This window comes from Daucus carota, chromosome 1 (genome assembly GCF_001625215.2).
Source record: "Daucus carota subsp. sativus chromosome 1, DH1 v3.0, whole genome shotgun sequence".
In the NCBI taxonomy this organism is placed as follows: Eukaryota; Viridiplantae; Streptophyta; class Magnoliopsida; order Apiales; family Apiaceae; genus Daucus; species Daucus carota.
Genome location: NC_030381.2, coordinates 48,693,366 through 48,708,112, shown reverse-complemented (window position 1 = coordinate 48,708,112; position 14,747 = coordinate 48,693,366). Strand labels below are relative to the sequence as shown.

Sequence of the window (14,747 nt, the reverse complement as noted above, 5' to 3'; positions counted from 1 at the left end):
TAAATAATTATAAAACATGGTATTTTTAAAAATATTAAAAATTGAGAACTATATTTTTGTAATTTTTTTTGAAAAGTTAAGCAATTACGAAAAAATCCATTAAAATATTAATCGAATACATCAAGACTAAAACAATATTTTAATCTTGATCAGTCATTATAAAATTTTAATAAATTTAATTAGCAATTTTTTTAAATAAATTTCTTGAAACTACAATTGAATACACAAATATAAATCAGCCCGTAAAAATATTTTCCATGATTAAATTTATGTATATCCATAATTATGAAAATTTATAATTATTGTGCGAAATCATAATATCTAATATCAGAAATATAAGATATGAAAATAATATTTTAAATATCATAAGATATATAGAAATATTTGATAAAAATATGCGGGTAAAGATGATACATAATGAAATCTTTAAGTTTTTTTCACCGAAATCTAACATGTATTTTAAAGTTACAAATTTTCATCTAATCTTATTTTTATCCGATTAAATTAAAGCACAAATTCAGCTAGAAAGAAAATTTATCATCACGTAATCAAATTTTATCGGGAAAAATCGAGACCAAAAATTATAAAATCATATTTGCAAACCAATGAAATTGAAAAAAACAAAACAAAAAACGAGTACTCATAAGAATATAAAAATTTGACTTGCTTTTGGTAACACTGCAGCAGCACCTGCATGCAACAAGGCAAGAAAGTTTAAGGTATCAAAATCATCGTCTCAAACTGAAACTTTCAGTTTGAGTCTCTGTTTTTTCAAGGACAACTTTCTTTCTGGATAAACGTATAAACTTTTTTCTTTTTTTTAATTCTTTTTCGTTTTATCTAATTATGGATACTTGCTCGTCAGCTTCTGTGTGTTTATGTAAAGATTTTTGCCTATCCAAAACCCTTCCAAATTATACCCCTACATGGGTTCCTCCTAAATTGTTCAATTCTCTCGTTTTAGGTCTCTCTCTTTTTTTATGATCAAGTCTTCTCAGGTAATAATTCTTGTTCATGTTATTTGAGTTTAAGTAATCTTTTTGCCTTTAATTCATTGTCTATTTGATTTTTTGGAATTGGGGATGTGATCATATATATTTATTGGGGATGAGATTGCCTTTAGAGGTGCTATATTTGGTGTTATTAATATCTATGTGTTTAATTGGTAGTTTTTCTTTTCATGGGGTTTTAAGTTACCCAGACTCCTCATTTTGCGAGTAACCGTGTCGGACACTCGACACTCTCGAATATGGGTATGGACACTCCGACACTTATTTTAGGCTAAAAATATGTAAAATTTTCAAAATATTGTGGAGTCCTGACACTCAGATAGGTATCTAGACACTTTTAGCCGAGTCCTGCTAACATCTAGGGTTTGTTGATGGATAGTAGTTATGGTTGTTTAGGTTCTACAGAGATTATTTGTACTTATATTGATGCTGTTCGAGACTATTTAATGGTTCTGATTGTAAAAATATGTTATGGATGAAAGAATTTACTGTGTTAGAGTCGTAGGCGATTTTTGTAAAAGTTTGAAATTGGATTAGCATTCTGTTTACTGTAAATTCAATTTGTAAAAATTGAGTTTTGGCTTTTTTGAGAAGATGCTATTTGCTAGTGTGACAGCGTCTAGTGGTTTTTTGTTGATAATTATATTAGTACAAGTAAAATGAATGTGACCCCTTTGATTGACAAGTTTAGAGAAGTGGTTTTATGTATTGTTAATTTTTTTGATGAGTGATTTATGGATTACATATCAACAAAGCTGCAGATAGAGTTCTTTCTTGGCAGTTAAGTGTACCACTCAATGGTTTTTTTTTTTTAATTTTCGAGACATATGAGCTGCATTTAGAATGATAAGTTGAGTCGTCATTATGAGGTCTTGAACAGCAGTCTTTTTGTTTACTTAATGTTTCTGTGGATTAGTAGTCTTACTTGCTTCCAAAATTGTGGCATCAAGTAGCATTGTACTAAATCCAAGCACTTTGGTTGTAGTATGTAATGAACTATCTGTGTGAGGCATTAGCTTACTATGAAATCTTTCAGAATATGCAGGGGGAATTGCAGACAACTGATATGTCTTCTGGAAAGGAAAATCATGACTCTGCTATTCTGCGGAGTAGACTGGAGAGGGTTTTGCGAGAAAAAGAATTTAAGAAATCCAATAGGTCTTTCAATGCAAACGAGGAAGGGAATGATTTTAAAGGGGATAATGGCACTGTTGAGGAAGGCCAAAACTTAATTAATGAGGACTGGATCAATGTTGAACAGTTATTTGAAGGAATCATAGAGGCAACAGTTCTGAATGATTATAAGCAGAATGTGCAAAAGGGCAAGCCTCCAAAACAACGTTTGTTGGTGGTTGCAAACAGGCTACCTGTAGGTGCAAGGAGGAAGGGGGAAGACTCATGGAAAGTAGAAGTAAATGTAGGGGGACTAGTCAGTGCACTCATGGGTAAGTGTCCATTTAGTTCTCTCTTGATTTGCATTTTCGTTCGATCTTAAAATTGAACACTAGTTCTTTTTTGTCTATTATACTGCCTTATTTTTTAATATTTCCAACTTGAAGATCAAAGTCGATATTTGCATTACTATATTACTTGTGTCATTATGTATTAACTTTGTATGTTGTGAGCACCAACGAGCATGCTAAAAGATGTTGCAACACTTTCTTGAAGGCATTGATGAATTTGAAGTTAGATGGATTGGATGGGTTGGTGTGAATGTTCCTGATGAGACTGGACAAAAATCACTTACTCGTGCTCTAGCAGAGAAGGTTTATATAATTATGTCCCACACCACTTTTCGAACTGTCTAAGTGTCTATAAGAATTAACTATGTGATGTTACAGCTTAGGTAGCAGCTGATGTAATACATCTAACTAATATTGTCTTATATTGCAGAGATGCATACCAGTTTTTCTTGATGAAGAGATTGTTCATCAATATTACAATGGCTACTGTAACAACATCTTGTGGACACTTTTTCATTATCTTGGCCTTCCACAGGAAGATCGTCTTGCCACAACCCGTAGTTTCCAGTCCCAGTTTGATGCATATAAGAGAGCCAACAAAATATTTGCAGATGTGGTCAATGAACATTATAAGGACGGCGATATTGTCTGGTGCCATGATTACCATCTCATGTTTCTTCCCCAATACCTTAAGGAGAATAACAGCAAGATGAAAGTTGGTTGGTTTCTCCACACACCTTTTCCTTCTTCAGAAATTCACAAGACACTGCCATCTCGGTCAGAGTTACTGAAATCAGTTCTAGCTGCTGATTTAGTCGGGTATATATTAAAATTCTATTTTCATTTCTATTTTTGTTTTGTATAGAATTTTTTTAATTTCATAATCTTAGAAGGGAGTTATTATATGACATACAGGCTAGAGATGCTTATTTTGTTGCCTGATATGTCATTACTCATTAGTCATAAGATTAGTTTAACTTATTATGACAGGGTTTTCAGGCTTTTTTGAGCGAGGCTTTCTAATTATTAAAGGAAGAGTAGAAAATAATAATACTTCAATCCTTGGCCTCCTGTGTGAAACAGAATATTATTGTTACTTTTGTTTTATCTTCATCATTACAATTAGTATTTCTTAGTTTCTTTTCTAACATTGAAACACCAAGTCTGGATTAGTGAGTAGTTCACAGATGCCGAAAATTATTTTACCATATGGTAATATTTTAAATTTTAGAATTTTAACCATCATCCTTGCTATATAACGTCACTAACAAAGCATTTGATAAGATTGCAGTTTAACTTACTATAGCCATGATTATAGTTGCTTCTGAAAGTACAACACATAATATATGATTTGACAAATCAGCTTCTCCTCTGAGCCTTTGAGTCGCAGAAGTAATTAATTCCATTCTTTGCTTCTCAGCTTTCACACTTATGACTATGCGAGGCACTTTGTAAGTGCTTGTACTCGGATTCTTGGGCTTGAAGGCACACCTGATGGAGTTGAGGATCAAGGGAAGATTACTCGTGTGGCTGCGGTATGCACCTGTTTACTTTTAATATACTTAATAGTATTCTGACATGTATTATGTTAAGAAGCTAATACAGTCTTTGTTGTGCTGTAAAAAAACATTAACGGGAGATTTTGATTACAGTTTCCCATTGGGATAGATCCTGATCGATTCATAAAAGCTCTTGAACTCCCCCAAGTGAAGGATGAAATTCAACGACTAAAAGAGAAATTCTCTAATCGCAAGGTCCGTGATAAATCTTATCAATATATTTTATTCAAAATCAAGCTACATTACTTATAACTTCGCAGTAGTTATTTTTTACTCCCCTATAAACTGCTCAGTATTTGTACATTGCTTCCTAATTTCTGTCATACTTTTGGAACTGTGACATAATTTGTCTGAATATCTGTAGCTGTTGCGTTCTACTTTAATATTCTCTTCGATGGATAATTTTTTCATGTCAATTTATTATGGAATATTCTTTTATATTTTTTCGGGTAAGTTATTTTGACAATTGTCCTACTAAACACACTAGAATGAGTTAAAATGACCAGGATTTGGTGGAAATGGGAACTGTAAATACGCACTTCTGAAAGATGAGGGCCTCTATTCGAGAGGTGTATACCAACAGAATCCGCTTTCTTTAGTCATAATAGTGGCATCTGGGATTAGTAATTAACTGCTGAGTTTCAGTGTAGTGGACCACTGGCTGTTCCAATGGATTGTGCTACAACCTATTTATAGCTTCTCGCTTTATCTCTCTTTTCCCCCTTCCTCTGTCCTACTCCTTTTGACCATATAATTTCCTCTACCTTATGTTCTCTTATTTTTTTCAACTGGTGTTTTTCAACATCGTGTGATTGTGTAAGTTACTTACATCAATCTTTTAGTGCATAAATATTGCTTGCACTGCTGTCCTGAACTAGGCCGATGTAATTATTTGTCGTAAGGACCTACATAACCAGTTGAACATCCTCCACTGCCAACTCGTCCCATGGGCTACAAATATGATCCCCCTATATCGCCCTCCCCCAACCTAGAAAAATGGAAGTAGAACCCAGTATATACTTTACTATTTTGAATTGTCAGCCAATTTTTCCGATATCCTTTTGGCTGTTTCCAAGGCTGATTGATAATTTTTTGCGGTATCATGCATTAATTATCATGGACAGGTTATGCTGGGAGTTGATCGTCTTGATACAATGAAAGGCATTCCTCAGAAGATTTTGGCATTTGAAAAGTTTCTGGAAGAAAATCCAAATTGGCATGATCGAGTAGTTTTGATACAAATTGCTGTTCCAACAAGGACAGATGTTCCTGAGTGTAAGCTCTTTTCTATCAATGTTTGGTGCGTTTTTGCTTGTATTGATTTTATCTTGCTAATTATAACTCGATGCAATGTGAAATGCATATTCATAAACTTACTGCTTGATGGGAGTTACTAGAATTGACTTTGCTGGCTTAGCGAGATATATTCTACCAGGCTTACACTGCAAGTTCAGTATATCATTTGAGATTATCCTTTAATGAGAAGAATAATATAAACATTGCAGTAATGACCGAGTGGAGTTTCATAAGTTCTTCAAATTACATATCCTTTTTGTTTTAGATTCTATTAGAGGCATGTATGTTGATAGCCAAGCAATTAGTCAGCTTACATTGTTAGATTGGTTTCATAAATTGGTCAAGGCCTGAAGATATTGTCTTCAATAGAAAAACTAAGGGATCTTTTGTAATATTGTATTCCATTTTACGCCACTCAATAGAAACGATCAGATTCCCAAAATATCTTTAATTCATATGGAGCAGATTGACCGTTTAGGAGGGGGGGGGGGGAGGGGGGTCTCGAAGGTTGGATTCCATAAATGAAAACAGGCTAAAACTATTCTAAATTAATAGGTAGATTTATTAAAGCGAAGATTATGCTGCATGCTGACTTAGCTTTCAGTCTAATTGAAAAATATGAAGTTGGATGAATCAGTGTTGCTTTAAAGTTATAGGTAGAGTACTTTGCAATTCCTTCTATGATGTTTCCAAGACACATGATGACTCTTTATTTGCTTTCAAGGTTTTTCTACAACATAGACGTTTTCTTCTTGTATTGATTATTGAAATTGTTAAATGATATCTTTGAGAAACATTGATATTTTAAACAATTCCGAAATTGTGTTTGTGTGCTGCTTGCTTGTTTAAAAAGCTTGCTTGCTTATATTGTGGTCATTGGTTTTGACAGATCAAAAGCTCACATGCCAAGTTCATGAAATTGTTGGACACGTTAATGGAAAATATGGAACTCTTACAGCTGTTCCGCTTCATCACTTGGTTTGTATTTTCACCCCTTGAAAATTTCTCTATTTTGAGCTCTAATTATCATATTATGCTTAAGTATGAAAAACTCAAGTCTTCGCCTATAGTGGTGGTTCACACAATTTGACTATTGTGGCTTCAGATACCTATTTGACAAAGCTTTTGTCAGACTTATATATTTTTTAGAATAAAAGTTAATGTTCACTGATCAATGTCACACTAGGACTTGTACATATGAGTGAGCTTATGATCTTCCTGCGGTAACGAGTGATAATGGCAGCTTCCTCTCTGCTGTTGTTTTAAAAATTAATACTTGTGGCAAGTCATGCCTATTATATTAAATGTCACATATTCCCTGGTATGTCATGGAAACAAAAGGTCATGCAGCTCCGTATGTCTATTAGTAGTACAATTACACGGAAGCAAGTTTATTTTGTGGGCAGCATGACATGTATTTTCAACTTTTTCCTGAAGAAATTAATAATGTGGAATAATAGTGCAGTGACTTACAAAGTTATTTCTTGCTTATTTACAGGATCAAACTCTCGACTTTCACAAATTATGTGCACTCTATGCTGTAACTGGTAACTGTTTTCATGCCTTAACCCTCATATTTAACCGATCATTATTATATGTGGAAGTGTTTTTGATTCATTGAAATCAAGGGAAGAATACTTAAGACTTTAATACCAATGGGTTAGGTCTGCACCTAGAAGCATAATGCCATTTAAAGTGTTTGTCAAGGTTGTAACCTGGTAATGTTGACGACATGCAGCCCAGACGACTTGTCTAATTTAGGATAGATGCCTGACCAGTCGACCGTGTCGTGCTTTTATTTATTCAAGCAGGTCCATATTATCTTATGTTGAATGGTATACTGTTAAACAAACACTTGCATACATGCAACCATTAACCATAGGTGGAACAAAGAAATTGATTGAAAGTGAGCCAAATTATACTTGTGATTTTTGAATTATTTAGGGGAAGCCAAATTACACTGTCAATATTATTGAGGCCAAACCATACTTAAAAAGACGACAAAATCTTAAACTTCACTAATAATCTAGAACAGGCTGCCGTGTAAGCTTGCCATGAAACGTCTCCGCCCTGGCAATTAACACTATCAGATTCATAAACCTTGCATTATGTTAGAATTCAGATTATGTCTTCTCAAGGATATCTGCTTTTAAATTCCAAATGGGCACTATCAAAGGACTCTAGGGCAGGTTTGGTCTGTACTAATCGATCAACACTATCTTATAACCACTACTATCAGTAGAATTAGATAATACGTAGGCATGGAAAGTGTTCAGTTGTTTTTTTGTGAGGTATCTCTTCTTCTGTTGCTGCAATAGCCCAATAGCAATTGAGTACTGATTATTGGTAGTGCTCTAGGTTTTCTTTATTTAGTCCCTTGTACCAATCAATCTCCACCAACAGTTGTTTGGTTACTATTAGTATTGGATGCCAAAGGATATGACTGGGTAATCTGTTTAGTCAGACAATTTTAAAGGAAGAAACGAATGTGTTCAGATTTGTGTACACTTTCATTTTGATCGTTTGATCCTTTTTGCACTGACAGCTGTAGACTGTTTGATGATGCGTACCGTATGTACCTGCCTATTAAGAGTTTTGTATTTCAGGTTAAAATTGATGCTGTTTTATTCTCTCACTTTTTAAAGTTTCTATTCAGATGTTGCACTTGTTACATCCCTGAGAGATGGAATGAATCTTGTCAGCTATGAGTATGTAGCCTGCCAAGCATCCAAAAAAGGTGTTTTAATCCTTAGCGAGGTAACTAAGTTCTTGCTCTCTCCTGACTATAATGTTAAAATCACTTTTTATATTTATAAGGAGCATTCAAGTCAAATCTATTATCCTGACAAAAAAAAAAGAGTCAAATCTATTATATGCTTTTGTTTTTTTAACAGTTACTATAATAGTAGACCGTTCCTCTGTTAGGTTACCCTAAAAAATATATACTTCGGCCAACAGTTTCTGCATTATGTAAATTTCTTATGGCCCTCTTTTTTCATTTAGGTAACATATCAATTATATATATAATCGTAATAATATATGAGATGATAAATATACATTTCTTTAATTTGGTTTAACTTAATGAAAGGAATAGCATAGAGCAACCTGCATCTTAGAAATCCCTCTAAGAGCATTTATTGATACTAGCCAAAGCAATACCACTAAAAAATGATAGAAATACACTCATCTTGATAAACTACAGCCCTCCTCTGTGTATACCCTTAAAATTAACAAAAAGCATGGGCCACAAGGTCTCTGTATTTGCCATCTTTCAAATTGTGGAAGCCACAATTATCATGCATGTTGAATATATAGGACCCAAAACCAAGCTTTCACATTGCAGATCCAAGATGCAAAACTTAGGACTGTTGGATATCCAATTTGACATATTCCCTTTAAGTATTTAGATGCTGGCGTGAGAGATGAACTACCAAGGTGTAGCATGAGGTGTACTAGTATGAGTATAGTAAGTGGGCGTAGTTCATTGCCTTTGAGGTGTATGTATGTAATTTTTATAGTAATGGAAATGTAAACTTTCACTTTGCGATATTGTTAGACTGTAGTAATGATAATGTGATTCAGTGGTATTCTGGACAGTGTTAGCTTTCTTTGTTTAACTTTCCGAGTCCTAAAAACTTTAGCAACATAATCAGGGACAGTGTTTCCCTATTTATCTTTCTCATATGATGTCTTCTTGGAAAGTAGGACCCAAATTAACAATTTACCAATTTACTTCTGTAGTTTGCAGGTGCAGCACAGTCTCTTGGTGCTGGAGCGATATTGGTAAACCCATGGAACATTACTGAAGTTGCTGCTTCAATTAGCTATGCTTTAAATATGCCAGATGATGAAAGGGAGAAACGGCACGACCACAACTTCATGCATGTGACCACTCATACATCCCAACAATGGGCTGAAAACTTTTTGAGGTATATCAACTTTATCTCATTAATTAGCATAATAATAAAATGTGGCCTTATTTACATTTCACTTATAAATTTATGATTGTATAATCTTTGTTATGTGCTTGATTCATTTGGAGGCTAAAATGAATAATTTCTTTGTTACTTTATTCACTCCTGACAAATGACATGTGACAAGAAACTGTCTTAACCTAGAAGTTCGGGAGTTGGTTATACAACAGATTGGAGATATTTTCACACATAAGGGCCGTGTGTGAAATAAATTGGTTTTATATAATAAGATTATTTTCTTATCAGAAAGTTGCTGATAAGCTGTCCTTACAGTAATGATGCAAGATATGATAAACTAATCAACGTACTTCAGACTCAAGTCGATTCCAGCATTTATTTCTATGAATTTTCTAGTGTCATCTTGATGCCACTCTCTGGCTTAACTGATAATGATCTAATTACCTTCGGGGAGTAACCTAAATCCTAAATTGGACAATCAAGGAAGACTTGCCTTGGATATAAGCTTCTCTATAAGTATGAGGCCTTATGTTATGTGCCAAAAAAAAATCTGCGTGGGCTTGGCCCAAAACGGAAAATGTAATCCTAATGTCAGGGTTTAGATGCATTTGGGGGACAACAATTACAGCCAAACCAACTTCTATATAATTAAAATATAGCCTTCAGTTCATGATATGAACTGTTTCACTTAATATATTAAATCTTTTCCTTTCAAGCTAAAGATGGCCATGATTACATATGGTGCAAGGAACACAATGATTACATTATATTTATCCAAACTCGACGGTCAATAGCTTACTGAATAATAGCTTTGATATCCTCAAGATTAAGATAAGGATAACCGTATATATGTGGGCTCTACTCAATACTCTAAGGCCTAAGCTAGTCTTTTTATGAAGTCGGCTATGATCCACTGCTTGATTAATTTACTGTCAGATTATCGTATGTAGGGTCTTCTTCTCTGAGACCCCTACTTTACTCATTTGTTTCCCGACTAGTTCTATTTGCGTAAGCATTAGTCTCTGATGCTTAGTTTTTTTTGTTGAAATGCTGGAAATACTCGTTAACTTCTGCTTAAATAGTTTTATTATAGACAAAAAGGAAGTACACCAAAGTTCATGCACCTATATATGGTTGTTTAACTTGTATATTTGAGGAAGTTAGACCTAAGCTCTAACACTAGGAAAGATGATTTGATGTGAATAGGTCAATTCTAGAATTTGTGTCCTCTTTAATTTAACATGTCAAATAGAAAGGAAAGGAAGTGTTATGTCGCTGCTCAGTATTATTAGCTGGAACTTGACGTGGAGTTATTGTCTTGTTGATGAGGAAATTTTACTCTTGAAATGAAGTAAACCAGGAATGAAACTTGATATTTATTATACCCTAAGGTATCATTGAAATACTCAGCCGATGCTAATGATATAGTTTTAGAACTTGTACTTGAAAAATAGTTGTCGGTTTGTGTATGAGATACTACTGTATATTATTGAATTTCTCTACAAATGATTCTTTCCTTTTCATACCATGATATATTTTTACCCTGTATATGCCTTAATTTATCTTTTTCCCTGTAGTGAACTAGAAGATACTGTTGCTGAAGCTCAGCGGAGAACAAAACAAATTCCACCACCTCTTCCAAGTAAAGATGTAGTCGAAAGTTTTTCACAAACGAATAATCGGTTACTGATACTGGTATTCAACCTTGTCTTTTCTGAATTTAATAAGACAATAGATTTACTGTTTAGCAATGAAATTGTTGAAGCTCCATAGCAACTTCTACCCGTTCACCCTCCATCCAAACATATTGTGGTGCGGTTTGACTTTATTCATTTAGCTGTATAAAATATTAGACTATACCCAATACTGATTTGTAGTATTAGTGCACATCTTGCTTCAATAATCTCTCTGGTCATTTAGTGTTGTTATGTTGCCTATGTCCAGATAGAGAGAACTCTGAATGTGTAACATTTTAACTGACTCGAGAAGGTTTGAAATTCTTTATCAAAAGCAAAATTCGTAAAATATAGATTATCTTTAAAAAAAAACTGTGCGGCAAAGTGCCTAAGCTGCTTTATACGAGGTACTAAGGTGCTTCATATGAATCCTGCTCCTTCATGATCATTAATAGTGAGCATCCAGGGGCTAATGTTGGAGAGGTTTATTTTTGTCAAAACCAAGATGCACAATTGACTTGCTATTTCTATCTCTTAACATGCAATGTAGATTAACTTCAGTAAGTCTGGAGGAAGCTGCTCTCAGGATTATTAGAAAAGGATATTTTGGTTACACTTGGATCTGTTTATGTTTTTCTGATGTGCAACCTGCTTTATACAGGGTTTCTATGCAACACTAACTGAACAACTAGATGCTCATGGTATAAGGATTGACCAGTTCAAAGAAATGCAGCTTCAACTGCACCCAGATCTAAAAGACCCATTGAAGAAGCTTTGTGATGATCCGAGGACTACAGTTGTGGTTCTTAGTGGGAGTGATAGGAGCGTCTTGGACGAGGTATTCTTATCTAACCCAAATATCGCTAAGCTTTGGCAAACTCTACTTTCATATGTTAACTAATTACTCCCACAGAACTTTGGCGAATTCAATATGTGGTTGGCAGCAGAGCATGGCATGTTTTTACGTTCTACGCAGGGAGAATGGATGACAACGATGCCAGAATGTTTGCAAATGGACTGGGTTGACAGTGTTAAGGTGCACTTTGTAGTACTTAATATATATGCACTCATCTTTATAAAAGTTCGGAAAACTTAGTCATTGTTTTTGTAAATTGATTCAGCATGTGTTCGAGTATTTTACTGAGAGGACCCCCCGTTCCTATTTTGAGCTTCGTGAGACTTCACTTGTTTGGAATTACAAGTACACAGGTAAATGTACTATATTATTAACTCTATTTCATCCTCAAGCAGTAAAATTACTTAATCACTCTGATCCAGTAATATCTTTTGCATTTTCTAAAAATTATGGTAACTGTAGATATTGAGTTTGGGAAGCTTCAATCAAAGGATATGTTGCAGCATTTGTGGACTGGTCCAATCTCCAATGCTTCTGTTGAAGTTGTTCAAGGTGGCCGTTCTGTTGAGGTCCGAGCAGCTGGTGTGACTAAGGTGCATGTCTTTGTCATTCATTAAAATCTTTCTTCCTATACTGTAATTGTGGCAGAATAGCATCTTTACACGTGTCCATTTCATATCTACTCAGGGTGCATCAATTGATCGTATATTAGGAGAGATACTACATCGCAATGATGCTAATTCTCCCATCGACCATGTTTTGTGTATCGGCCACTTTTTGCCAAAGGTATATGTTTTCTCAAAAATATAGCAATTTTCTGTTCATTTTGACGAAACTTTATATATAACAAGCTCTTAAGAAAACCTACAATGACAGTGAAATACATGCTTTACATTTTGTTTGTCATGTCTATCAAATAAGTTTCTTTTCCTCCCCTTCTGTTCATAGCTGCTCAATTTCTGCACATCTCAATCACATTAAAGAAGAGGCATCACATTCTAACATGAAAGAATATGACAATATGAGCTGCCATGTACTCTTTGGATCCATAATGCAGAAGCTACACCACTACTGCTATTTCTTATGTCAGTTGTAGGAACACCGAACACGTCTAGTCCATGAAATTAGTGATTATTCTATTATATGCATTTGCATAGTTGCAACTTGAACCAGTATTTCTGCTAGTACGATCGATCCTTGCATATAAAGAAAATATGTATAAGTTGCACAAGATTTGGACAAATACGAGGGAACGGTGAAAATTTGCTGACAACTTAGACATCTCAAGTAAAATATGTAGTCCATTCCTCTTCGGTGATCATTGTTAAATTCTGCTTAAATAGCTGATTTTGGCGAGCATGTATCACGACACCAATTTTTTCTTATTATTTTATATGTTCTACTCAGGATGAAGATATCTATACCTTTTTTGAGCCAGAGCTTTCTGCTCTACCTGCAAGTACAGCAAGAATCAGTTCAGCGAGTCCCGTCAGCGGAGTTGCTTCAAACCATCCTGCGCATAAAATTCATCATCCTTTTCCATCCCCCGTGAAGAACATAAGCAGCAACATGAACGGAAATGATACGGGAATGCGAGGGCCAACGGCATCTGTTCTGGATCTTAATAGCGAGAATTATATCTCATGTACGGTTGGACGAAAGCGCTCAAATGCCCGGTATCTTCTTAATTCTTCAGCAGATGTCGTCTCTCTACTAGAGGAACTTGCAGAGTCACTAAATAGCTAGTCATTCTTTCTCGTTGCTTCTCATAGTTCTGCTAATTTTAACGTAAACGTGTCAAGCAGGATTTTTTGGCTCGTATAATTTTTGGATTTGGTCTCGGATTTTAATATAGCTGATATGATTTATGATAACACCAACATGTGCTCTTTCGAAAATCTTCTTAAATATTATTTCGTATAATCTGGTGAAGTCTACTCTTAGTAGAATATCGACGTAATTTGGCATGAATTATTGAGTAATAGTCTTAGTTTTAGTGCATCCCGAAGTTAGGAATAGGGACCGGAAGGCATGGGAGAAAAGGGTCCATAGACATTGCAAGCCTAAGATTAATCTAAATAGCTGATGAATGACTGATCTCATTCTAGAACAAGTAAGTTGGTAGTGGAAGTAGTTTTCTACTTGACGTATTCCATTGTGCCTTCTTTCAACCAGGACTATCTTATCCACCTTTTTGTGTTTATTTGAATGGAAGGAAGTGAGTACAGGAATATAACGGAGAAGAATTGAGGGAATGAGAAAATACAATGAGCACGAAGAGAGAATAGAATAGCGGTTTTAATCATGGTCAAGTTCCTAACAAACGATTGATATCGTGTTATCTTGTGTGAGAAAATAAATATGAAAGATCCCTTGTGATGTCCAAGCTGCCTGATTCGGTTTGTGAGGATGAAAGATCCCTTGTTGGTCAATCATTAGATGTGAGGACGATATATAAGCTACAAAGAGTAAAAGACGCGTACTCAAAAGTTTGAAAATCTAGTATAAAAAGGTTGTCAACAAAGCTATGTGATCCATAGGATTAGGATATGCAACAAGTAGCCAGGGAGTTGTTACAGTTGTATAGACATTGCAATATATATGGCCTGCATATGTAAACAGATGTGAAGTTGCATATATTAATTGGTCCTCGGCAACATAACTTTTGAGGTCGATCACCGGAAATACTTATATAAACATGTTACAGATCAAATATATATTTTGTTATTAATTACTCGTTATATATTGCGAGCTGAGACATTATAACCCGATGGTAATTAACATTAATTTTGGTTAATTAATAGATTTTTGAAAGACAGAAAGGAGGTTTTTTTGTTTTGTTTTTTTTTGGACAGAAAAAGAAAGAAAGGAGTTGATTCAATATAGAGGGTTATAATATAACACCTAAAAAAATAATGGAGCAAGTTAAATTTTTAGTCTTTTAAAATACAATCA

General features: G+C 34.6%; 1 protein-coding gene across 2 annotated transcripts; it reads left to right on the top strand.

Annotated features, from left to right (window-relative positions):
* The first annotated feature begins 652 nt into the window (after positions 1–652).
* Positions 653–13,666, top strand: LOC108211133 (alpha,alpha-trehalose-phosphate synthase [UDP-forming] 1). 2 transcript variants are annotated; one of them, XM_017382660.2, is made up of 18 exons: positions 653–719; positions 2,047–2,455; positions 2,679–2,776; positions 2,904–3,292; positions 3,894–4,008; positions 4,126–4,227; positions 5,157–5,307; positions 6,218–6,306; positions 6,827–6,875; positions 7,985–8,085; positions 9,070–9,257; positions 10,838–10,955; positions 11,598–11,774; positions 11,850–11,972; positions 12,058–12,145; positions 12,255–12,385; positions 12,480–12,578; positions 13,200–13,666. In XM_017382660.2, the coding sequence occupies exons 2-18, from the start codon at positions 2,050–2,052 to the stop codon at positions 13,536–13,538; spliced, it is 2,763 nt and encodes a 920-aa protein (XP_017238149.1). In that variant the 5' UTR covers positions 653–719; positions 2,047–2,049; the 3' UTR covers positions 13,539–13,666. The 2 variants fall into 2 exon arrangements, with proteins under 2 accessions (XP_017238149.1, XP_063941911.1); XM_064085841.1 differs by lacking the exon at positions 653–719 and adding an exon at positions 750–998.
* Positions 13,667–14,747: the final 1,081 nt, after the last annotated feature.

What these genes read in the sequence shown, in the direction of transcription:
- LOC108211133 (XM_064085841.1), top strand. An exon ending in AAGGACAGATGTTCCTGAGT is followed by an intron (nt 5,308 to 6,217) that starts GTAAGCTCTTTT and finishes TGGTTTTGACAG; the next exon opens with ATCAAAAGCTCACATGCCAA. An exon ending in ATAGGAGCGTCTTGGACGAG is followed by an intron (nt 11,775 to 11,849) that starts GTATTCTTATCT and finishes TTACTCCCACAG; the next exon opens with AACTTTGGCGAATTCAATAT.